This window comes from Cnephaeus nilssonii (assembly GCF_951640355.1).
Source record: "Cnephaeus nilssonii genome assembly, chromosome: 10".
NCBI classification, from domain to species: Eukaryota; Metazoa; Chordata; class Mammalia; order Chiroptera; family Vespertilionidae; genus Cnephaeus; species Cnephaeus nilssonii.
In genome coordinates this window covers 47,089,276-47,115,632 of record NC_137081.1, presented here as the reverse complement: position 1 = coordinate 47,115,632, position 26,357 = coordinate 47,089,276, and the positions used below count along the sequence as shown (strand labels likewise).

Genomic DNA, 26,357 nt, shown 5'->3' with positions numbered 1-26,357 from the left:
GAAGTGCCTCTCAGGATGGTTGTGAATCTTCAATGTTCTCACTTGTAGGAATTCCTGTACATAGTAGGCACAATGTTTCTTATCATGTGAAATTTCAACATTTGCCATTAGAACTGGCAAATTTGCTGTGTATGTAGAGAAGGTCTTGTGTGTATTTGGAGGCCAGGTAGAAATTGAGAAATTAATGTTCTAAGCATTGTGTATATTTATGTCCCCAGCAGGTATGGCCTCCTCTACTTCTGATGGTAAGGATGGCATGGGCCATCCAGGGTTTGAAGTGGATCTGGCAGAGAAGAGACCCTTTTTCTTTGTTGTGAAGTGGGATATGGCCTAGAGCTGGGGTTGGAGGAGGCCCATGCACAGAAGACAACAGAGCGGATGCTCACCGAAAACAAAGATGGATACACATCCAGGTTCATTTCCCCCTTCCCTCCGTTGTTTACTGTGTGACCTAATATGGTCCTCTTTTTGGCTTCAGCTAGTTCAAGTTGGGTTTTTATCACTTGCAACTAAGAAAATCTTCATTAATACAAAAACAATTTTGAAGTATTTACATTATTTTTAAAATTCTCTGTTGAAGGTATCTACTTTAAATTTGGAAGTGATGATGTTATCTATCACTTATTTATAGCTTTTAACTGATCTGTGTGGTTTATTTTAATTTGAAAAGCCCATTTATAAGTATTACTAGATTTTTCTTTGCATTAAGATGAAATACATAAGAGCACAGTTTTTTTAGATACTATTTTTAGCTTTCAGTAACTGCAGCATATTGCATTATTTATTCAATGTCTTCAGTAGAGTAATAGTAGCACACTTAAATGAAATCTTATGAGGTATAACATTGAAGTGAGTACTGAGTTTTCAGCTAAATTTCAATCTGGCTTTCCCTCATGGAAATATGATCGTTGTAGGAATTCCCCATTACACAGCACTGTTATTTGAGAGGTAATTTAGAAGAAAAATTGTTATATTACGCTAATGCATTGAAAGGGAAAAATGTCAGACTTCCTGGATCCAAATGATAGAAGCCCCAGACACTTTAGGAGAACCAAAGATTTGAGAGCCTGTCATATTGATTTTGAAAGCTAAAGCAGTAAAATAGTTTCTATCTGGACAGAAACTTGTTATTCATCTCAAACAATGAGTACTACTACTGATTATGATCATTAACTGTTTTATTGAGGTATATTTTCATACCATAAAATCCACCTGCTTTTAAAGTAGAACGCAAGGATTTTGAGTAAATTTTACATAGTTGTGCAACCATCACCACAATCCAAATTTAGAACATTTCTATCATTCTATGAAGACCCTTAGTACCTATTTGCTGTCACTTTCTGTTCTTACCTTCCCATAGATTGCTAATCTACTTTCTGTCTCTACAGATTTGCCTTTTCTGAACAGTTCATGTAAATGGAATCATACAATATAAATTTGGGGGGTATCTGACTTCTTTTATTGACATAAGGTTTTTGAAGTTCATTCATGTTATAGCACATATTTCATGCCTTTTTATTGTTAAGTAGTATACCATTATATGAATATACCATATTTTGTTTATCCATTTACGAATTGTTAGACTTTTGGATTGCTTCCAGTTTTTTTTGGCTACTATATTTACCTTTAAGTCTTTGTGTGGATATATGTTGTAAATTATCTTGGGTAGATTCCTAGGAGTGGAATTGAAGGGCTCTGTGGTAAATGTCAAGCTAACTGTCAAACTTTTCCCACATGCTGTACTATTTTACATTCCCATCTGTGAAGTATGAGGGATGAAAGTCTGATGTGGAGGGGCCTGCTTCTCCACATCCTTGCTTACATTTGTTATTGTCTGTCTTGTTGATCATTGCCATTCTAGTGGGTGTGTATAGCGCTATCTCATAGTTTTAATTTGCATTTCCTTAACGACTAATGGTGCTGAGCACCTTTTCTGTGTCCATTTGCCATTGACATATTAGTTATGGATTTGACAGTGGGAATTTATATCGCAAAACGAAATGCAGATGCTTAAAACGCATCTGAAAGATGCTGCGTATAATTCCTATATGTAGGCACATTAAAAACAAACAAACATTGTCCACATTAAAGATTTTTCATATTAAAGAATTTTCATATGAAATATTTCAGTTGCTCTTAACTTGGAGAGCCAAGAGGCGGTGGGAAGTGGATGCAGCAGCACCCCAGGCGAGATGCGGCGTGTGCAGACCGCACCAGCACCGCAGTCTGCGGGGGCGTGTGCTGGAGCTGGGACGAAGGTGCGCGGCAGCTCCCGGGTATCGCGAGAGTTGGGCGGCCGAGCCATCGCAGCAGTCAATTCCCCCACCCTCCCGGGAGGAGCCGCCAGCCCTGGGCTCTCCAAATTCTGAGCTCTCATCATGGCGGCGGCGGCCGCGGCGGCCGTCGGGGGGCCACAGCCGCCCCAGCCCGAGCTGCCTGCTCCCGGGCTGGCGCTGGACAAGGCGGCCACCGCCGCGCACCTGAAGGCGGCCCTGAGCCGCCCGGACAACAGGGCGGGCGCCGAGGAGCTGCAGGCGCTGCTGGAGCGGGTGCTGAGCGCCGAGCGGCCGCTGGCCGTGGCTGCGGACAGCGAGGAGGCGGCGGCGGGCGGCGGCGGCGGCCCGGGGGCGGCCGAGGAGGAGGCCCTGGAGTGGTGTAAGTGCCTTCTGGCGGGCGGCGGCGGCTACGAGGAGTTCTGCGCGGCGGTGCGGGCCTACGACCCTGCGGCGCTCTGCGGCCTGGTCTGGACGGCCAACTTCGTGGCCTACCGCTGCCGGACGTGCGGCATCTCCCCTTGCATGTCGCTGTGCGCCGAGTGCTTCCACCAGGGCGACCACACTGGACACGACTTCAACATGTTCCGCAGCCAGGCCGGGGGCGCCTGTGATTGCGGGGACAGCAACGTGATGCGGGAGAGCGGGTGAGTGGAGCCCTCCCCCGGGGCGTGGGGCGCAGCGGGAGGTCCAGGCCTGGGTTTTGGGAGACCGGGAATGGGAACGTGGGGAGCCGATCCTGAGCTGTGAAGGGAAGGGAGCAGGGGAGGGTGCAGGCACCCGGGGATGGAGGTGTCTGAGCTGTCAGCGGCGGAGAGGGGGGTGAGATGGAGGGGCGAGAGCGGAGAGCGTGCTGAAGGAACGGGCTGTGAATGTTGGGGGAAGCCAGGGCGACTGAGTGATAGCGAGAAAAGAGCCTGTGCGTGGGGCAGGAGGAGGAAAAGGATACTTGGGGCATCTGGTGTCGAGCTGTCAATTGTGCACTTGGTGGGAAAGGCTGTGTAAAGCTGCGTGCTTCTTGGGAAGAAATGATGATGCGATTGGGTTTGGCCGGGAGGGGTACTTGGACCGAATTGGATCGCGGGATGCTGAGAGGCGGGGAGGTGGTCTTGCAGCCGCAGGGGAGGACAGCGTAGGGAAAAGGTCTTCTGAACTGTCAGTGTGTGTCTGTGCGAAGGAGCTCGGGAGCTCTTGGGGGTTGAGGGAGGAGCGAATGGGAGGGGCCTGTATGGAAAGCGACTGTTGAGCTGTCAGTGGGGTATTTGGTGTGCTGGAATGACATCTAGAACTGGGCTCCTGAGCGGTCAGTTATAGAATACCCTCCATACCAGAAGAACAAGCAAAACACTGAGCAAATTAGAAATCAGATGTTAGCTCTTCTCCAGTTAAAAGGGCACCTTATTCACCGTTTAATACGTGCCATCTTTCTAAAAGGAGACACTCAACACATGCTTTTTTCAATAGGAGGGATGTACCAGGGTGTTGGGATTTGGAATTTCAGAGACTGCAGTGAGTTAAAGAGTTGGTACATGTAGTGTCTTGGCTTGGGACGTGATTCCCATGTTTAAGGAAAAACGTTGTGACTGAGAGGAAATTTTAGTTGGGCAGTAGTTGAAAGAATGTTAGCAAATCTAGTTATTCAAGTTTTTCAAATTTTAGGTCTCATAGAGTATATAATCCCTTTAGAAATGGTCACTATTTTCTTCTTTGGAGTACTTGTAGGTAACTGTTTCTCCAGAATGTTTGTATCCACTAAAGCAAGGTTCCTGGGATATTAAACATGAATAAGACTTAAGCCACCTACAGTAGAATAGAAAATGATAAATTCCTTAAATAGTTCAGGAGTTAGAGGAGGCTTCTGTGCAGAGAGAGTAAGAAAAAGACTTTAGAAAGGAGGTATTTTGAGCCCTGGCCAATGGTTCAATGGTTAGAGTGTCATCCATGCCCTGAAGGGTCACCGGTTTGATTCTTGGTAAGGGCAATACCCAGGTTGCAGTTCTATCTCTGGTAGGCTTGAGGCAACTGATGTTTCTCTCTCTCTCTCTCTCTCTCTCTCTCTCTCTCTCTCTCTCCCTCCCTCCCTCCCTCCCTCCCTCCCTCCCCCGGCCCCTCTCTCCCTCTCTCTCCCTCCTTCCCCCTCTTCCTACTCTCTCTCTAGAATCAATGAAAAGCATAGCCTCATGTGAGGATTAAAAAAATTAGATACCTATCTAGTGTGGCTCAGTGGTTGAGCATCGACTTATAAACTAGGAGGTTATGGTTTGATTCTCGGTCAGGGCACATGCCTGGGTTGCAGGCTTGATCCCCAGTGTGAGACATGCAGGATGCAGCTGATCAATGATTCGCTCCCATCATTGATGTTTCTATTTCTCTCTTCCTCTCCCTTTCTCTCTAAAATCAATAAAAATAAATAAAAAAAGGAAAGGTTTTTTGAGATTGCTACTACTACTACTAGTGTTATTAATAACAACAGTAATAGCCCTAGCTGGTTTGGCTCAGTGTATAGAGTGTTGGCCTGAGGACTGAAGGGTCCCAGGTTCGATTCCAGTCAAGGGCACATGCCCGGGTTGTGGGCTCGATTGGCTGCACCTCGATCAACGATCTCTCTCATCATTGATGTTTCTATCTCTCTCTCCCTCTCCCTTCCTCTCTGAAATAAAAAATATATATATTTGGAAAAAAAACCCCAGTAATAATTGCAGCTAACATTCAAGAGCATAAAGTATAAGACTGACATTCATTTTTTCATATGTATATTATTGTTGATAGTATTACAGATGTCTCCCATTCCCCCCTTCCCCTCCTGCCCCTTCCCTCCTTCCAGCCCCTACCTACGCCCCCAGGTCTTTACCACCCTATTGTCCATGTGCTATGCATATAAGTTATTTTGGTTTATCTTTTCATGTTCCCCCATCACCAAGTACTAACATTAAAAAAATAGTTTTTAAAATTAATATTTGAATAGGTAAAATATTCATATAGCTAAAAAAATAAAAAAGCCCGAACATAAACAGTTTGAAGTGTCCCTCCCATCTTGTCTTCCATCTGCCCAGTTTTGTCCCACCATTGTTAGTTTCTCAGTGCAAAAACCAACAATGATGAATATGTGTTTTGATTTTTAGTCTTTTTTATGCAAAACATAACATGGCATATGCATTGTTCTACACATCTTGCATTTTTCACTTATGAAAAGACTTAAGAGGTCTTTCCATGCCAGTCTGTTTAAAAAAACAAAACTGCTATATAGTGTTCCATGTCATGAAGTTGCCATACTTTGTTTAATCATCACTTTTGATGGATATTTGTTTTCCGTTATGAGATATAAAACCTGTTATACCTGTCTTTTCAGACCTGTGCAAGAATATCAATGGAATAAATTCTCAAAAGTCGGATTTCCAAATTGCCCTCCATAAGGCTTAGTACTAAGCAGGGAATGAGACTCCTTGTTTTCTAACAGCCTTATCAACAGTGTTATTAAAGTTTGGACTTTTATCCACCTATTTGGAAAACAGTGGTCAAATATTAACTGCTTGCCGGGCTGGTGTAGCTTAGTGGTTGAGCATTGACCTATGAACCAGGAGGTCACGGTTAGATTTCTGGTCAGGGTTGTGGGCTCTATCCCCAGTATGGGGCGTGCAGGCAGCAGCTGATCAATGATTCTTTCTCATCATTGATGTTTCTATCTCTCTATCCCTCTCCCTTCGTCTCTGAAATCAATAAAATATATAACAATGACAACAACAACAAAAATATTAATTGCTTTACATGATTTAACTCATTTAATTTTCAACAGTTCTGAGATTATTACTGTTATTATCCCCATTGCATAGAAAAGGAAAGTGGGGCACAGAGTTTTAAAAAACTTGCCCAGGATTACACAAGCACTAAATTAGACATGCTGACTCTGGAGCCTGACCACTCAACACTTCTCTCTACTGTCTCTACAAATGACATTCTTATTCGTACTTCCATTTAATACTGTTTTTTGTTTTGTTTTAAATATTCCATTCTATTGTGCCTTTTTCTTCTTAAACTAACATTTTTTTCTTTGTATTAGAGGCATTTCAAAACATAGAGGAAGGAGTTGAAATAATTCTTTACTGATATTTAGTCACTTTTACTTCTCAGACTAGTTTAAGTATTTAGGAGATCCTCTAAAAAATGAAACTAAGAAATAACATTGATTCTTCTCTGAGTTTTGGAACACAGTGGTAATTATCAGGTTGATGTGGGTGAAAAGCAAATCTGATTTCTAATTATGATGCTTCAGTGTAGGAATGGAACTATGTCAGTGAGTTTCTTTGAAGGTACTCATACAGGTTTAGGGCATCTGGGCTGTAGATAGTATACATACTAATCTTATAGCATTTACCTTTACTGACATCTCATAGATACTTATTCTTACCATCTGGCAACCCTCTATGTATTAATATATAGAATTTAAAGATTTATTATGAACTAGTGCCTGTAGGTACCATCAATTTCTATGTTTAATTTCATAAAGGGCAAGAGTCAACAATAAATAGCATTGTGGCTATATGATTATTTTGAAATTTCTACAACTCGTTGGGTTGAACAGAGTAATTCTTCTGGGCTACACACCTAATCTACTTCCTCAAGAGACTGTGATGTTGGCTCACAATGCAGGTTAAAAGCTGCATCTGGAACTTTTTTAGAATTGGAAACCATAAACAAATTATACCAGTGTTCCTGCTGGGCATAGCTGCATTACCCTGGCATGGACAGAATATATTTAACTTTCCTCAGTTTTTGAAGTTTCTTAAAAATCTTTTAGGTTGCTAAAGATTGGAGATGTATTGATTTGGGGTTTGTTATTCTAGCTCCTCTAGAAATTTGTAAATTCCATTGTTCAGTAAATTTTAAGGAAGGATTCCACCTTTCTCTGTATCTGTGTTCTTAGTAAAAGAGAAGAAATCCTGCTATGCTTTAATCCTTTTTCCAAGTGTCTGACTTTTGTGGATATGATTGGAGATGGGGAAGAATCTTGGATTCATCACAACTTGTATTACTATTTAATTTTCAAACTTGTAATTATATCAATATGGGGGGAAGATTTAGTTATTTTTTGATTAGTAGTATTGATATAATAAATGTGGTGATATTAACAGGTATACAAAGCAAAGGAAGAAAACAACTGGGAATTCATTTGTGGGATGAGATCACAAAGGCTATGGAAACTATCCTAATATATAAAGAGCCAGGGTCTGTAACGACCAAGGCTCCACCGAACATCGGAAGTCAGTGCTGGGTTGCTGTGGCGACCCAGCACTGACTGCAGCCCGTGCCAGCGCAGCGACCCAGCACTGACTGCCAGGGGGCTGTGGATCAGGCCCAGAGAGAGGCCTGCAGAGAGAGAGGCAGGGTCTGATCCCTAGCCTCCGTGGCTGCTGTTGATCAGCCGTTGCCTCGCTCTTTCTCTCCCGACTTCACCAGCAGCCACACCTCTGTTTCTCTCCAGGCCTCCTGGGAGGCTGCTGATCAGCCCCGACTCTTTGATCAGGCCCAGAGATAGGCCCAGAGACGCTGACTGGCAAAGAAACTGACCAATCAGAATCAAATCTGGGTAAAGTGCAAGTTGCCAATGGCTGCCTAGGAGGCGGAGCTTTTGACGCTGATTGGCATAGAAACTGACCAATCAGAACCTAATCTGGGTGAACTGTGAAGGCAGAACCTAAAGTAGGGGCTGAGGAGGTGTTTTAAGGGCAACAGCTGTTTGGTGTAAGGTGTAAGAAAGCGGTTCAATTTTTTCATGACCGGTTTGGTAGCATAGTGCATATAGCTGGCTGTCAGTCCAGATATAGGGATTATGTGTTTTTGTCTGCCAAGAGCATCTCCTCCTGCTGAAAAAGGCTCCCCCCCCATTTAAGCAATCCTATCCTATATAATCTATCTATACTACTAAAAGGGTAATATGCTAATTAGACCGGGTCTACCGTCCATCTTCTGGATGTCTGACTTCCTTCCAGACAAAGCCATGGTGGTGGGGGCCAAGGCAGAGGCAGTTAGAGGTGATCAGGATGGCAGGGGAGGGCAGTTGGAGGCAAGATCAGGCTGGCAGGTGAGGGCAGTTAGGGGCAACGAGGCTGGCAGGGGAGGGCCATTGGGGGTGAGATCAGGCCGGCCGGGGAGGGCAGTTGGGGACGAGATCAGGCCAGCAGGGGAGGGCAGTTGGGGGTGAGATCAGGCCAGCAGGGGAGGGCAGTTGGGGGTGAGATCAGGCCAACAGGGGAGGGCCATTGGGGGTGAGATCAGGCTGGAAGGAGAGGGCAGTTAGGGGTGATCAGGCAGGCAGAGGCAGTTGGGGGCGAGATCAGGCTGGCAGGGGAGGGCAGTTAGGGGCATCAGGCAGGCAGGCAGGTAAGTGGTTAGAAGCCAGCAGTCCCAGATTGCAAGCCAGCAGTCCCACAGGGATCGGGCCTAAACCGGCGGTCGGACATCCCCCAAGGGGTCCCCAATTGGAGAGGGTGCAGGCTGGGCTGAGGGAACTGCCCCCCCTGCCCCTCCCCACCGTGCATGAATTTTTTTGTGCACCGGGCCCCTAGTATATTAATAATTGTATGTATAACATTATAGTTTTGCCACTAATGAATAGGTGCAGTCATTGTCAGAAATGGTTTATAGATGGATGAGCTAAAAACAAAAAGTAGTGAAAAATAATTTCTGATTGGTTTGGGGTTCTAGTGGTAACTAGAAATTGGAATTTTAAGCATTTAGTTCTCAAATTTTGCTGCAGAGGATGGCCATTTTCGTGTTCTATCCTGTATGATAGATATTTTTGCCTCCTTGCTGGTTCTTCCTCACAGATTCTAAGCTCCTTAAAAAATAGGAACCTCTGCCAAAACCGGTTTGGCTCAGTGGATAGAGCATCGGCCTTCGGACTCAAGGGTCCCAGGTTTGATTCCAGTCAAGGGCATGTACCTTGGTTGCGGGCACATCCCCAGTAGGGGGTGTGCAGGAGGCAGCTGATAGATGTTTCTCTCTCATCGATGTTTCTGACTCTCTATCCCTCTCTCTTCCTCTCTGTAAAAAATCAATAAAATATATTAAAAAAAAATAGGAACCTCATCTTCCTATTATTAATCAGAGGCCAGCATAGTCTCTTGCACTTAGCAGGTGCTTAGTAAATGTGGGCATTTATGAGAGGCAATCGATTGATGTTTCTCTCTCACTTCCTCTCTAAAAATAAATAAAAACATATCCTCTGATGAGGATTAAAAAAAAATTGAGCCTGAGTGGTGTGGCTTAGTGATTGAGCATTGACCTATGAACCAAGAGGTCATGATTTGATGCCTGTACAGGAGACATGCCTGGGTTGCCAGCTCAATGCCTGGTAGGGGGATGTGCAGAAGTCAGCTGATCAATGAGTCTCTCTCATCATTGATGTTTCTGTCTCTCTCTCCCTCTCCCTTCCTCTCTGAAATCAATAAAAATATATTAAAAGTTAGGTGATTTTTTTTGGACCCAGTAATCCCACTCCTAGGAATATATCCCAAGAAATCAGAAACACCAATCAGAAAGGATATATGCACCCCTATGTTCATAGCAGCACAATTTAAAATAGCTAAGATTTGGAAACAGCCTAAGTGCCCATCAGCAGATGACTGGATCAGAAAACTGTGATACTTCTAGGACTATATCCCAAGAAACCAGAAACACCAATCAGAAAGGATATATGCACCCTTATGTTCATAGCAGCACAATTTACAATAGCTAAGATTTGGAAATAGCCTAAGTGCGCATCTGCAGATGAGTGGATTAAAAAACTGTGATACTTCTAGGACTATATCCCAAGAAACCAGAAACACCAATCATAAAGGATATATGCACCCCTATGTTCATAGCAGCACAATTTACAATAGCTAAGATTGGAAACAACCTAAGTGCCCATCAGCAGATGAGTGGATTAAAAAACTGTGGTACATCTACACAATGGAATACTACGCTGCTGTAAAAAAGAAGGAACTTTTACCATTTCCAACAGCATGAATGGAACTGGAGAGCATTATGCTAAGCGAAATAAGCCAGTCTGAGAAAGATAAATATCACATGATCTTACTCATATGTGGGATATAATGATCAACATAATTTGATGAACAAGAATAGATCCAGAGACAAATGGCAGGGGAGGAGGGGTGGTTAGAGAGCAACCAAAGGACTTGTATGCATGTATATTAGCACAACCAATGGACACAGACACTGGGGCGGTGGGGCCTTGCCCGGGGTGGGAATGGCTGGGGAGGTGGTCAATCGGGGAAAAAGGAGACATATGTAAAACTTTAGACAATAAATAACAACAATAACAACAACAAAACACACTGTGGTACATCTACACAATGTAATACTACGCTGCTGTAAAAAAAAAGAAAGAACTCTTACCATTCTCAACAGCGTGGATGGACCTGGAGAGCATTATCCTAAGTGAAATAAGCCAGTTGGAGAAAGATAAATATCACATGATCTCACTCATTTGTGGAATATAATGAACAAAAATAGATCCAGAGACACAGAAGCATCAAACAGACTGTCAAACTTCAGAGGGAAAGCAAGAGAGGGTGGGCGGGGGACCAGGAGAGGGCGGTATGAGATCAACCAAAGGACTTGTATGCATGCATGGACACAGATAGTAGGGCGGTAAGGGTATGTGCTGGGGGGTGGGAGTGGCTGGGGAGACATCAATGGGGGATAAAGAAGACATATGTAACACTTTAAACAATAAAGAATTTAAATTAAAAAATAGAGATATTGAAAAAAGTAATTAAAAAAAGTTGATATAGAAAACATAAAAGAACCAGTCAGTATGAAGAATACAAGAACTGAATAAAAAGTATGTTAGAGGGAGTCAGCAGTAGATTAGATAAAGCAGAATATTGAATCAGGGATTTGGAAGACAAGGAAATGTGAAACACCTAATTAGAACAGCAAAAAGAAAAAAGAATTAAAAAATAAAGATAGTTTAAGGTACATCTGGGACAACATCAAGCATACCAACATTTACATCTCAGTGGTACTAGAGGGAGAAGAGAAAGAGCAAGGGATTGAAAATTTATTTGAAGAAATAATGATGGAAAACTTTCCTAACCTGTTGATGTAAATAGTCATATAAGTCTAGGAAGCACAGAGAGTCCCAAACAAGATGAACCCAAAGAGACTCACACCAAGACACATCATAATTAAAATGCAAAAGGTGAAGACACAGAGAGAATCTTAAAAGCAGCAAATAGTTAGATACCTGCAAGGGAACTGCCATAAGACTCTCAGCTAATTTCTTAACAGAAACTGCATGCCAGAAGGGATTGGCATGAAATATTCAAAGTGATGGAAAGCAAGGACCTAAAACCAAAATTAATGTATCTAGAAGGCTATCATTTAGAATTGAAGGAGAAAAAAAGAACTAGTGAGAAAAGAGCAAGCTAAAGGACATCATCACCACCAAACCAGTATTATAAGAAATGTTAAAGGGATTATTTTAAGAAGTAGGAGAAGAAAATAAATGTGAATACTAAAATGGCAATAACTACATACCTATCAATAATTATTTTAAGTGTAGATGGATTAAATGCTTCAATCAAAAGACATAGGGTGGCTGCATGGATAAGAAACAAGGCCCTACATATTCTGCCTACCAGAGATCCACTTTAGATTGTAAGACACACAGAGACTGACAGTAAAGGGATGGAAAATATAATTCATGAAAATGGAAAGAAAAAATAAAGCTGGAAAAGCAGTACTTATATCAGACAAAATAGATTTTAAAACAAAGGCTATAGCAAGACACAATGAAGGACATTTCATAATGATAAAGGGATCATTCCAACAAGGGGATGTAACTCTTGTAAACATTTTTGCATTCAGTATAGGAGCACTTAAATATATAAAGCAAATATTGATATTCATAAAGGGAGAGATGGATAGTAATGCAGTCATAGTAGGAAACTTTCACTGACATCAGTGGATAGGTCCTCCAGACAAAATCAACAATTAAATAGTGACCTTAAGTAACACAGACAGGATGGATTTAACTGATCTTTTTTTAGAACAGTTGACCCCAAAGTAGCAGTATATATATTCTTTCATGTGCACATAGAACATTTTCCAGATAGATTCCAGGTTAGGCCACAAAAAAGTCTCAACAAATTTAAGAAGATTGATATCATATCAGGAATCTTCTCCAATCACAATAGATGAAACTAGAAATCAATTAGAAGAAGAAAACTGAAAAAAACACAAATGCATGGAGGCTAAATAATATGCTACTAAACAATGAATGGGTTAACAGCAAGATCAAGGAAGCAATCAAAAGATACCTGAGGTATATGAAAATGAAGATAATGGCTGAAAAGCAGTTCTAAGTGGGAAATTCATAGCAATATAGGCCTATCTTAAGAAACAAGAAAATCTCAAACAATTTATACCTATACCTAAAGTAATTATATAAAGAACAAACAAAGCCCAAAGTGAATAGAAGAAAGGAAAAAATAAAGGTCAGAGTGGAAAAAAAATGAAATGCAGTAAAAAAAAAAATACAAAAGGTCAATGAAACCAAGAGTTGGTACTTTGAAAAGATAAACAAAATTGATAAACCTTTAGCTAGACTCATCAAGAAAATTAGAGAGAGGACCAAAATAAATAAAATCAGAAATGAAAGAGAAGTGACAACTGACATCACAGAAATACAAAGTATTAAAGAAAATATTATGAACAATTATATGCCAGAAATTGGATAACCTGGAAGAAATGGATAAATTTCTAGAAACATACAATCTGCTAAGAGTGAATTGAGAAGAATCCTAATATATAAAGAGCCAGGTGCCATCACGACCGAATGGACGACTGGTCACCATGAAGTGCATGGAGCACCTCTTGGTCCTCCCTCCTCCCCTGGCGCCCAAGCTGCTGGCCATGAGGGGGGAGGTGGCGGCAGGCAGGACTGGGGACTGTTGAGGGGCGGTGGTGGCGGTGGGCTGCTTCGTGGGGCGGCAGCGAGTTTTGTGGAGCAGCCGTGGGGTGGGGGAGTTTCGCAGAGCAGTCGTGGGGTGGGGGGAGCCTTGCAGAGCAGTGGTGGGGTGGGGGGAGTTTTGCGGAGCAGTCGTGGGGTGGGGGGAGCCTTGCAGAGCAGTCGTGGGGTGGGGGGAGCCTTGCAGAGCAGTGGTGGGGCGGGGAGAGTTTTGCGGAGCAGTCGCGGGGTGGGGGGAGTTTTGTGGAGCAGTCGCGGGGTGGGGGGAGTTTTGCGGAGCAGTGGCGGGGCGGGGGGGAGTTTTGCGGAGCAGTTGCGGGGCGGGGGGGAGCCTCATGGAGCAGTCGCGGGGTGGGGGGAGTTTTGCGGAGCAGTTGCGGGGCGGGGGGAGCCTCATGGAGCAGTCGCGGGGTGGGGGGAGTTTCGCGGAGCAGTGGCGGGGCAGGAGGAGCCTTGCGGAGCAGTCGTGGGGCGGGGGGAGCCTCATGGAGCAGTTGAGGGGCTGCGAGCATTGAGGAGCATCCTGGGGCAGGGAGCTTCACGTAGCCTCGCAGGGTGGCAGAGGCCAGCGACAGAGGCCAGGCTAGGCCTAGGGACCCTAATCACGCACAATTTCGTTGGGCCTCTAGTCTATATATATAAAAGCGTAAGTGACTGTCCGACCGTTTGATTGTCTGACCGGTAGCTATGACACGCAATGACCACCATGGGGTAGACACTCGATGCAGGAGCTACCGAGCTGCTGTGACTTGGTAGCTGCGGTTCTCATGTGATGCACCCAGAACCAGAGAGGAGAGAGCCCGATTCTAGGGTATGTCACCCGAGAACCGCCCTCTCGCAATCTGGGACCCCTCGGGGTATGTCAGAGAGCTGGTTTTGGCCCGATACCTGCAGGCCAGGCCAAGGGGCCCCACCAGTGCATGAATCCATGCACCAGGCCTCTAGTCAGAAAATATGAGCAGACTGACCAATTTATATATATAAAAGCCTAAGTGACAGTCGCAACTGAAACAACTGAATGGACGACTGAACAGGCTGCGTGGGGCGACCAGGCCGGCAGGAGGGTTAGTGAGGTCCAACCAAACGACTGAGCAGTAGGCTGCGTGGGGTGACCAGGCTGGCGGGGGGGGGGGGGGGGGCAGTTGAGGGTGATCAGGCCATCAGGGGGGGCAGTTAGGGGTGATCAGGCAGGCAGGGGGGTGAGCAGTTAGGAGCCAGTGGTCCCAGATTTTGAGAGGAATGTCTGACTGCCAGTTTAGGCCCAATTGACATCCCCTGAGTGATCTGGATTGGAGAGGGTGCAGGCTGGGTTGAGGGGGACCCCCCCCCCCTCCGTGCACGAATTTTGTGTACCAGGCCTCTAGTAACTACTAATAAAATTGAAAAAAACAACAACGTCCCATCAAATAAAAGTCCTGGACCAGATAGCTTCACAGGTCAATTTTAGCAAACATTCAAAGAAGAACTAACACCTACCCTTCTCAAAATGTTCCAGAAAATTAAAGAGGAAGGAATGCTCCCAAGCGCATTTTACAAGACCAACACTATGCTGATTCCAGACCCGACAGAGACATTTAGAAAAAAGTGAAATGTAGGCCAATATCTCTGATGATGATAAATGCAAAAGTCCTCAACAAAATATTAGCAAACTGAATTCAGCAACACATCAAAAAGATTATACACTATGATCAAGTAGGTTTATTGGGATGCAAGATTGGTTCAGTATTCACAAATCCATTAACATGATACACCATATAGACCAGTGATGGCGAACCTATGACACACACGCGTGTCAGCACTGACACGTGTAGCCATTTCTGATGACACGCGGCCGCTGAGGCGGCCGCATGCCGAGGATGAAACATTTGCTGCTCCTGAGGATGAAACATTTGCGAAATAATGTTTTTTCCTCAAAGTGACACACTACCCGAGTTATGCTCAGTTTTTTGGCGAAGTTTGACACACCAAGCTCAGAAGGTTGCCCATCACTGACATAGACAAAATGTAAGATAAAAATCATATGATCATATCAATAGATGCAGAGTAAGCATTTTACAAAATCCAACATCCATTTATGATCAAATCTCTTAGCAAAGTAGGAATAGAGGGAACATACCTGAACATAATAAGCAACATATGTAACAAACCAACATCTAACATCATACTTAATGGTGAAAAACTAAAATAGTTTTCCTTAAGGTCAGGAACAAGACACGGATATCCACTTTCAACACTTTTATTCAACATGGTATTTGAATTTCTAGGCAGAGTAATCAGACAATAAAAAGAAATAAAAGGCATTCGAATTGGAAAGGAAGAAGTAAAACTGTCTTTATTTGCAGATGACATGAAACTATATAGAGAGAACCTTAAAGATTCCACCAGAAAACTACTGGAACTGATAAATAAATTCAGTAAAGTAGCAGGATACAAAATAAATGCCCAGAACTTATTGTATATTTGTACACTAACAATGAACTATCAGAAAGGGAAACTAAGAAAACAATCCCATTTACATTTGCATTAAAAAATACTTTGGAGCCCTGGCCAGTGTGGCTCAGTTGGTTGGAGTGTCGTCAGGTGCACTGAAAGGTGGTGGGTTCGATTCCCAGTCAGGGCACATACCCAGGTTGTGGGTTCGATCCCTGGTTGGGGCACGTGTGGGAGGTAATTGATCCATGTTTCTCACTCACTCTCTTTTTCCCTCTCTCCCTCCTCACTTCCTCTCTCTAAAATATCAATAAAAAATACCTTGGAATAAATTTAACCATTAAGATAGAAGACCTATACTCAGAAAGTTATAAGACATTGAAAAGAGACACCTGTAACACTGTCAACAATAAAAAAAATAAATGAAGTCATCTTTTCAGGATGGAGCTGGCTCTGTCCCACAGTGTATATATATTTACATGGATTACATGTGAACCAGATTTTGGGAGAGTACTGTCTCCTTTTAGAGAAGGGGTCCACACCTGTTAAAAGTCTACCCTCATTTGCTTTCATGGTAAGATTTGCCTGAAAACATGTAGTGTCAGGTTTTTTAATTTTTAAAAAATATCTTTTTATTGATTTTATAGAGAAAATAAGGGAGAAGGATATATATAGAGAAACATTGATGAGAGAGACATTGACGGGCTGCCTCCTGCATACCTCCTGCTGGGAATGGAGCCAGCAACCCAGGCATGTGCCCTGACTGGAAATTGAACCAGGGACCTCTTGATTCATGGGTTGATGCTCAACCACTGAGCAACACTTGACTGGGCAGGTTTCTTTTTTTAATTTTTATTTCTTTTTTTAAATTTTATTTTATTGTTTAAAGTATTACAAATAGTAGTACATATGTCTTTTTTCCCCCCCATTGACCTTCCCCCAGCCTCCCCTACCCCGCCAGCACATGCCCTCACTCCCCTCCCAGTGTCTTGTGTCCATTGGTTATGCTTATATGCATGCATACAAGTTTCAGCTTGTTATTTCTAAGGTTCGTCTGACGTTTGTAAGTTAGAATTTGCATGGTATATCTGTTTCCATCCTTTTACTTTTACCTTAAGTATATCTTTATATGTTTATGTTTAAAGTGCATTTAACTAGATTTATAAAGTGGTCATTTCCCACTATATATAGATATCAAATCATTATGTTGTATACCTGAAACTAATATAATAGTCTATGTCCGTTATATTTAAAAAAAAGAAAAAAGCATTTTTGCTTTTTTCAATCCAATCAGGCAATCTCTGTCTTTTAATTGGTATGCTTAGACCATTCACATTTATTGTAATTCTTTGTATTGTTTTATTAACACCCATCATCTTGCTAGTTTTCTATTTTACATTTAAGGGTCTTATTCAATGTTATCACTAACATAGCTGGGATCCAGATCTTTTGAATTGGAGTCTGTGGAATAAATATTGTTTTGAAATGTGAACCACTCTTTTGCTTACTGATTAACACCTTTTCAAAGGTACTAATATTTGTCTGTAATTTGTATAGTTACTTTTTCTGGCAATTATTTATGGTGACAAGGCAATGTGATTTAATCTTTCCAGCCCTTAGGCTGCTTATTTGTAAACGTGCACATAGAATTTTAATGGTAGAATGCACCCTGAAGATCATTTACTACCAACTCTTCATTTTGTAGTTGAGATACACCTTAGATTTTTGAAGCAGTGGTTGAGATCTCTGTATTTTAAATACTTTCCTCATAATCTAAGAGCAATGGCCTCATTGATTAATAGAACATGGATTAATGTAATTAATAGATTAGGTAGACTTTTACATTTTCAATTCTATGGTTATACATCACTTGGATCCTTGTCGAAGATGGAGTTAACATTAATGTGCAAGAATTGGCTGCTTGGTTTTATAAATAAAGTTTTATTGGAACAAATCACACTCATTTATTTATATTGTTCATGGTTGCTTTCACTCGACAGACAGACTTGAGTAGTTGCTACAGAGACTGTTTGCCTCTCAAAGCCTAAAATATGTACTATCTGGCCTATAAGAAAAACATTGTGGACTTATATAATAGAACCATTTTTTTTGTGTTTTTTTTTTTAACCTAAAAATGCATATTGTGCTGCAACCTGCATGGCTAGGGTTCAGGACCTGAAGGAGGGGCCGATGCACAAATGAAAATACCATAAAAGAAATATGAATTTAGAACGTATGGGGGGCCAGGTGGAGACCTCTGTCTTAGAGAGGCACACCAAAACCTGGCCTTATCTGCTTTTTATTCAGTTTTAGATACACATCTTGCCCTCAGTAAAGCACGGCAAACAGGTAGCAGACAGACCATGTCTAAGGTCAATAAAGATCAGTAAAGATCAGTAAGGTCCAGTAAACATTTACTTTGAGGCTATTAGGTCAGGAAATTGCTTCGAGCCACCACTATCTCAACACGGAACAATCGGTGCTTAGCTTCAGCCTGCTAATGCCCAAGGTCCATCGGCCTTCCACGTTCCTTGATGCACTCTTATGATAGTATCAGCAGTGGGTGGCTTCCCGCAATATTCTTTCCCAACTAATTAAGATTATTAGCAAACCTGGGCAGGAGACAGTTTCTGAGGACTTTCCATTTTGTTAAGCAATGCCTCATTATAATAGATCAGGGTTATTATAGCAATGAGCAGTGTCTTTTTGTCAGGTAGTTTACAGAGATGTGCTGGTTCTTAAAATGTGAGTACATTTTCTTTTTCCCTATAAAGGGACTTAGTTTCTCTTTGAAATCTGCATGAATTTATGCGTGTTGTTCATGTGTATCTACCTAATAAAAGAGTAACATGGTAATTGACCGTACCTTCATGACACCCACCAGCCAATCAGGAGTGAGTATGCAAATTAACCCAACAAAGATGGTGGGTTAATTTGCATACACAGGCACCGAGCGGCCGGGGGTGGGACGCTTGTGGCATCGCCATGACGACGACGCAGGCATTCTGCACCACCCCAGCTGCTCCTGGCCTCTGGGCAGCGTGGGAAGGCAGAAAAGCGGCTCCAGGCCGGAGCGGAAAGTCTGCTCCGACCAGAGCGAAGGCAGTGTCAGCAGCCAGGGGAACGAAGGGCCATTCTTGCATGAATCTTCATTTGTGCATCGGGCCACTAGTATGTATATATGCATAGGAGAGAATGAGAAAGAGAAGAAAAGGAGAAGTCTGGTAAATAATTCTGGTTGTGTTCTGGCCAGTGTGACTTGGTTGAGCGATGTCTCATGCACCGAAGGGTTGCTGGTTCGATTCTGGTCAGGGCACATGCTCAGGTTGCAGGTTTGATCCCTGGTTGGGTGCAGCAGCCTATTGATGTTTCTCTCTCTCTCCCTTTCCCTTCCTCTCTCTCTATAATAAATAAAAATATATTTAAAAAATTCTGGTTGAAAGGTCCCCTGAGTACAGGTTTTTCCTGCTATGAGAAAATAGAGTATTTCTATGAAATCTTCTGTAAGCAGAAATGGTACAAAGTGAAAAAGCAATTACCATTAATTTATATGGAAATTTTTTGAGTATTCTTACATCCCCCAAATAACCTACCCAATCATACCAGATAATACACACCTAAAATAACACCAACAGTATTAAAAACAGGAATGATATAAGTACACAGCTTATATAAAGTACAAATAATGTATGTATGGTATAGTTTGCCTTACTAGATTCGGGAAGACAGCGAGCACACTGGAAAGTGAGAGGTGGTGATGATGCTGTATTAGGCAGAGTTGATGGAGGTTGGGGTAGTGGGAGGTAGGTGTAGAAGAGAGAGGCAGAGGGTCATCTGTTAACATCTCATCATTGTCTGAATCATCAGGGCAGGCAGATTATGTCTGCTTTTCTTAATATTGAAAGTTGAGGTCCAAGGTTAGTTGCTGTCGCTGATGTGGAAGGCTTGATAGACTACAATATGCTTGTCTGCTTAGCATGACACATTTTTCTATCATACAATTCTTTGTAGGCTCAAAACATCCTGCAAACCTGTCCTAAACCTACATGCCCTTTCAAAATTAAAGTCATACTTTTCTGTAGTCATTGCAGCATGGTCATTCATAGTGAAAATCTCATGCAAGTGCTTCACCTTCAGTTCCTGGATGACTTCATTTTCGGGCCATTCGCTATTGCATTAGCTTTTGGTTCATATCCTTTCCTCTTGCAATTGCATTAGTTTTTAATCTGTAAGTTGTTGGTCATGGGATGCCAAAACCTTTTCAACATCATTTTTTTTTTAGTTTTTGTTTGTTACTCCTACCCGAGGATATTTTTTGCCCATTGATTTTTAGAGAGAGTGGAAAGGAGGAAAGAAGAGGAGGAGGAAGGGAAGGAAAAGGAAAGGGAGGAGGGAGGGAGGGAGGGAGAGAGAAAGATAAAGAGAGAGAAACATTGATGAGAGACACACATCAATTGGTTTTTTCCCCGCACATGCCTTACCAGGGGTTGGGGACTGAACCTGCAACCCAGGTACGCGCCCTTGACCGCAATTCAAACCTTTAGTGCATGAGCTGACGCTCTAACCATTGAGCACACGGGCCAGAGCCAACATCATTGTTATTAGCTTCCACAAACCCACCCTTCATTAAAAAAAACTTTATTGTTCAAAGTATTACATATGTCCCCTTTTTTCTCCAATTGACACCTTATAACCCACCCCTGTCCCCTGCCCCAGACTTCCACCACCCTATTGTCTGTGTCCATGGGTTATGCATATATGCATACAAGTTATTTGGTTGATCTCTTCCCACCCTACCCCGCCCTCCCTCTGAGATTCTACAATCTGTTCCATGCTTCTATATCTCTGGATCTATTTTGTTCATCAGTTTATTTTGTTCATTAGATTCCACATATGAGTGAGATCCTTGTCTTCCTCTGACTGGCTTATTTCGCTTAGCATAATACTCTTCAGGTCCCTCCATGCTGTCTCAAAGGGTAGGAGATCCTTCTTTTTTACTGCTGCATAATCTTCCATGGTGTAAATGTACCACAGCTTTTTTTATTTTTTAAAAATCTATTTTATTGATTTTTTACAGAGAGGAAGGGAGAGGGATAGAGAGGTAGAAACATTGATGAGAGGGAAACATCGATCAGCTACCTCCTGCACACCCCCTACTGGGGATGTGCCCACAACCAAGGTACATGCCCTTGACTGGAATTGAACCTGGGACCTTTCAGTCCGCAGGCTGACACTCTATCCACTGAGCCAAACGGGTTAGGGCTACCACAGCTTTTTTATCCGTTCATCTACTGACAGACATTTGGACTGTTGCCACATCTTAGCTATTGTAAATTGTGCTGCTATGAACATAGGTGTGCATACATTCTTTCTTTCTTTCTTTTTTAAAAAAAATATATTTTATTGATTTTTTACAGAGAGGAAGGGAGAAGGATAGAGAGTTAGAAACATCGATGAGAGAGAAACATCGATCAGCTGCCTCCTGCACACTCCCCACTGGGTATGTGCCCGCAACCAAGGTACATGCCCTTGACCAGAATCGAACCTGGGACCCTTGAGTCCGCAGGCCGACGCTCCATCCACTGAGCCAAACCGGTTAGGGCCATACATTCTTTCTGATTGGTGTTTTAGGTTTCTTAGGCTTGAGCATCACTTCATGCACCAAGAGGTTGCCGTTTTGATTCCTGGCCAGGGCACATGCCTGGGTTACAGTCTTGATCCCTGGTAGGGGAAGTGCAAGAGGCAGCTGATCGATATTTGTCTCTCTCCCTCTCTATTCCTCTCTCTAAAATAAATAAAACATATTTAAAAAATTGTTCATTGCTTTGTGACAGTTTCTTCCAAATGCATTTCTCATTCAGACTGGTAGCCCATTGAGAGCATCCCCAAGGTGGGTGATTGCCAATTTTATATTGTACACTTTCCAGATCTCTCGTAAAGATGCTTCAGAGTTGCCCTTTCTGTCAATGGCACTTACAATAAAACACATCGCATTTTTCATATGATTAGCCCTAATTGTGCTTTTAGCCTTTGGTCACATGGTGGCAGCAAGTGTATTGTATTCAGCAGTAAGAACACAACATAAATGTTACCACCATACTTGGTAATGCCAGGTGGGTGATCAGCACACTTACTACCAGAAAACACCTATTATCGAGGTTAGTTTCTTTAAGGTATTTTTCAGCAAAAGGACTAATATATCTACTCGTGTATTCAGAAAAATATCACTTGGTTATTCGGACTGCTTACATGTGAATGCAACAATAGGAAGTATATTTTTTTATCAACACCTTTACGTGCCTTCTATTTTTCTGAATGGCTCTACCACAGCTCACTGCAAAACAAACATTAAACACTGTTTTTGCTTTTTGATTTTTTTTGTAAGAGCAAAAATTCTTTTTGTATTTCTTTTGGTTAGCAAAAACAGTTACATTAAAGTTAAGTGGTGTAAAGTGAAATTTTAAAAAACAGGGATACTGCCCTGTCCAGTTTGGCTCAGTGGATAGAGCATTGGCCTGTGAACTGAAAGGTCCCAGGTTTGATTCCGGTCAAAGGCACATACCCGGGTTGTGGGCTTGATCCCCAGTGGGGGACTTGGAGGAGGCAGCCAATCCATGAGTCTCTCTCATTGTGGATGTTTCTATCTATCTTTCCCTCTTCCTTCCTCTCTGAAATCAATTTAAAAAATAAAAAAATAAAAACAAGGATACTTTTATATAGTTCATTAAAAAAAATAGAAACAAACCTATAAGGTAGGTGTTCTTTATCTCTAAAATTGTTATTGTAATGTGTTATAGTTTTGTTAATATTTTTCATTATTTACTCATATTACTCTCTTGTAATTAGGTACTCTGAAAGAAAAGACGTTTAGGTTTTTATAAACCAGAACTTTAACACTAGTTAACCCTTCTCATTGAGAAAAAGGACAGTGGTACTTTCTAATAAGTTTATTTGGAGTAATATTGAGAAGGGTTTTTAACTCAGATTCTGAGTTTCTGTATTAGTGTATCTTAAGTGTTTTTATGTTATCAAATTTATATACTTAAGAAAGTGTGTATAAAATGTATATGCACAGTTTAAACTATTTTAGTAAAATATGCACCAGTATCTACTTTAAGTAATCTATAATAATTAAAGCATAATATGCTAATTAGACTGGACATCCTTCTGGACGACCTTCCGGACGAAGTCACGGCGGAGGCCGAGGCAGAGAAGGCCAAGGCAGAGGCAGCCGCCGCTGCCGTGGTGGCGGGAGCCGAGCCCCTTGCACGACTTTTGTGCATCGGGCCTCTAGTAGATAACTAAATATTGATAAGTATGTGATATTACCTGAATTCTAATATGAAATGTATTTAAGGTAATGTAAAATCTCAAGGTGATGAAGAGTTTTTTAAACTAAAAAGAGCTATGAGATTAGAAAGTGGTTAGAAAGGTTCAGCCTTAATGCTTGTATTAAAATACTATATGTAATAGAGTATCTTCTTTTTACATTAAATTTTTTTTTAAAAATTGATTTTTAGAGAGAGAGGAAGGGAGAAGGAGAGAGAGATAGAAACATTGATGAGAAACATCGACTGGCTGCCTCTTGCACGCCCCTACTGGGGATCAAGCCCACAACCCCGGCATGTGCCCTGACTGGAAATCGAACCAATGACCTCTTGGTTCATAGGTTGACGCAAAACGCCTGAACCATACCGGCCTGGCTATAATAGATCCTTTAAAAAGAATTTTGTTTTTTTTTATTGATTTGAGAGAGGAAGGGGAGAAGGAGAGAGATAGAAACATCAATGATGGAGAGAATCAATCATTGATCGGCTGCCTCCTGCACGCCCCACACTGGGGATCGAGCCCTCAACCTGAGAATATACCCTGACAGGGAATTGAACTGTGAACCCGGGTTCATAGGTTGATGGCTCACTACTGACCCACGCTAGCTGGGCTATAATAGATTCTTAAACTAAGAAAATTTCTCATTGTCATTGAATTTAATTAGAAGGACCATGCAGCCTGATTTTCCCCTTAGCTTTATTGAGGTATAATTGACAAATGAAACTGTATAAATTTAAGGTATATAATATGATGATTTGATATATGTGTATATTATAAAATGAATACCAACCACAATAAGGTTATTTAACACACCCCCACCTCACATGGTTACCTTCTTTCCTCAGTAAATTTTTTTCAGTAAATTTCAACTATACAACACAGTATTGTTAACTAGTCACCATACTGTACATTGGATCCCCACAAATTACTCATCTTTAAAAAAAATCTTTATTGTTGAAAGTATTACATAGGTCTTCCTTTTCCCCCATTCCAGCCCTCTTCTGTCCCCCAAATTACTCATCTTATAACTGAAAGTTTGTACCCTATGTTCACTATAACTCCTCATTTTCCTCACCCTGCAGCCGCTGAAAACCACCATTCTACTCTGTTTCTATGAATTCAACTTTTTCAGATTTCCACATATAAGTGAAATCATACAGTATTCATTTTTCTCTGTTTGACTTGTTTCACTTAGCATAATAATGCCCTCCAGGTTCATGGATGTTGTCACAAATGGCAGGATTTTCTTCTTTTTTTATGGCTGAATGATATTCACACACACACAAACACACATGAACCTTGAACAACATAGGTTTGAACTGCACAGGTCCAAATATATGGGAATTTTTTTCAATAAATATTGTAAATGTATTTTTTCTTCCTATGATTTTGTTAATAATATTTTCTTGATCTGACTTTATTGTAAGAGTACAGTATATAATAATATAACACATAAAATATGTGTTAATTGATTATGTTATTGGTAAGGCTTGCAGTCAACAATAGGCTATTAGTAGTTAAATTTTTGGGGAGGCAAAGTTATGCATATTTTTTACTGTGCAGGGAGTCAACATCACTAACTCTTGTATTGTTCAAGGGTCAGCTTTGTGTGTGTGTGTGTATGAGAAAGAGAGAGAGAGAGAAATCAGGTCCTCTGTCCATTTTAAAATTAGAGTTTTGTGGGTTTTTTTGCTGTTGAGTTGTATGAGTTTTTTATATAGTTTGGATATCAACCCCTTATCAGACAAATGATTTGCAAATATTTCCTCTCATTCCTTAGGTTACTTTTAATTTCATTGATTGATTATTTTGCTGTGTAGAAACTTTTTAGTTTGATGTAGTACCATTTGTTTATTTTTGCTTGTATTTTTTTATGTCATATCTAAAAAATCATTGCCAAGGCATACATCAAGGAGCTTTTTCCCTATGTTTTTTTCTGGGAGTTTATGGTTTGTGGTATTTAAGTTTTTAATCCAACTTGTGTTAACTTTATGAGTGGTATAAGATAGTGATCCAATTTCATTCCTTTGTATGTGAATGTCAGGTTTTCCCATCACCATTTATTGAAGAGATTATCCTTTCTTCATTGTGTATTCTTGGCTTTCTTGTTGAATATTAGTTGACTGTATATGCCTGAGCTTATTTCTGAGGTTTCTGTTCTGCCCCATTAATTTGTCTTTTTTTAAAACCAATGCCATTCTGTTTTGATTACAATCACTTTCTGATATAGTTTGAAATTCGGAAGTACGATGCCTCTAACTTTGTTCTTTCTCAAGATTGCTTTGGCTCTTTAGGGTTTTTGTGGTTTCATGTGAACTTTAGTGGTTTTTTTTTTATATATTTCTGTGAAAAATGCTGTTGGAATTTTGCTAGGGATTGCATTGAATTTGTAGGTTGCTTTGGGTAGTATGGAGATCTTAACATCCATGAACACAGGATATCTTTCCATTTATTTGTGTCTTCTTTCATCAGTATTTTATAGTCTTCAATGCATAGATCTTTCACCTCCTTGGTTAAAATTATTTTTATGTATTTTATTATTTTTAATGCTATTGTAAATTGTATTTTTTTCTTAATTTCTCTTTCAGGTAGTTCATTATCTATGTAAAAGCCTAAGCGACCATTTGACTGTTTGGTAGCTATGATGCGCACTGACCACCAGGGGGCAGACGCTCAACGCACAGGCATGGAAACATGGAACAGCTTGATGAATCTCAGAGGGAAGGGGAGAGGGAGGATGAGAAGAGATTAACCAAAGATCTTATATGCATACTAGAGGCCCTGTGCACTGGTGGGGTCCCTCCGCCTGGCCTGCGGGGATCGGGCCGAAACCGGCAGTCTGACATCCTCCGAGGGGTCCCAGATTGCAAGAGGGCGCAGGCCAGGCTGAGGAAACCCACCAGTGTACAAATCTGTGCACCAGGCCTCTAGTTAGTATATAAAAATGCAGTTGAATTTTGATGTTGATTTTTTCAATATTAGTTCTAACAGATTTTTGGTATAGTTTTTAAGATTTTCTGATATAATGTCATCTCGTAAGCAAAGACAGTTTTACTTTTTCCTTTCTAATTTGGATACCTTTTATTTCTTTTTCTTCCCTAGTTACTCTGGCAAGGATTTCCAGTGCTATCCTGAATAGAAGTGGGGAGATAGGGCACCCAAGTCTTCTTTCTAATCTTAGAAGAGAAGCTTTCAGTTTTTCAATATTAAGTATGATTTTAGCTGTGGCTTGTCATATATGGCCTTTATTATGTTGAGGTACATTCCCTCTGTCCCCAGTTGCTGATAATTTTTTTTAAAACCATGATTGGATGTTGAATTTGCCAAATGATTTTTCTGCAACTTTTAAG

At 41.5% G+C, this 26,357-nt stretch overlaps 1 protein-coding gene across 1 annotated transcript in view; it reads left to right on the top strand.

Moving 5' to 3' along the window:
* The first annotated feature begins 2,339 nt into the window (after positions 1-2,339).
* UBR3 (ubiquitin protein ligase E3 component n-recognin 3) overlaps positions 2,340-26,357 on the top strand; it is a 185,166-nt gene continuing 161,148 nt past the window's right edge. The window contains 1 exon segment of the mRNA XM_079782590.1: positions 2,340-2,920. Coding sequence (XP_079638716.1) covers positions 2,379-2,920 — 542 coding nt within the window. The 5' untranslated portion in view covers positions 2,340-2,378.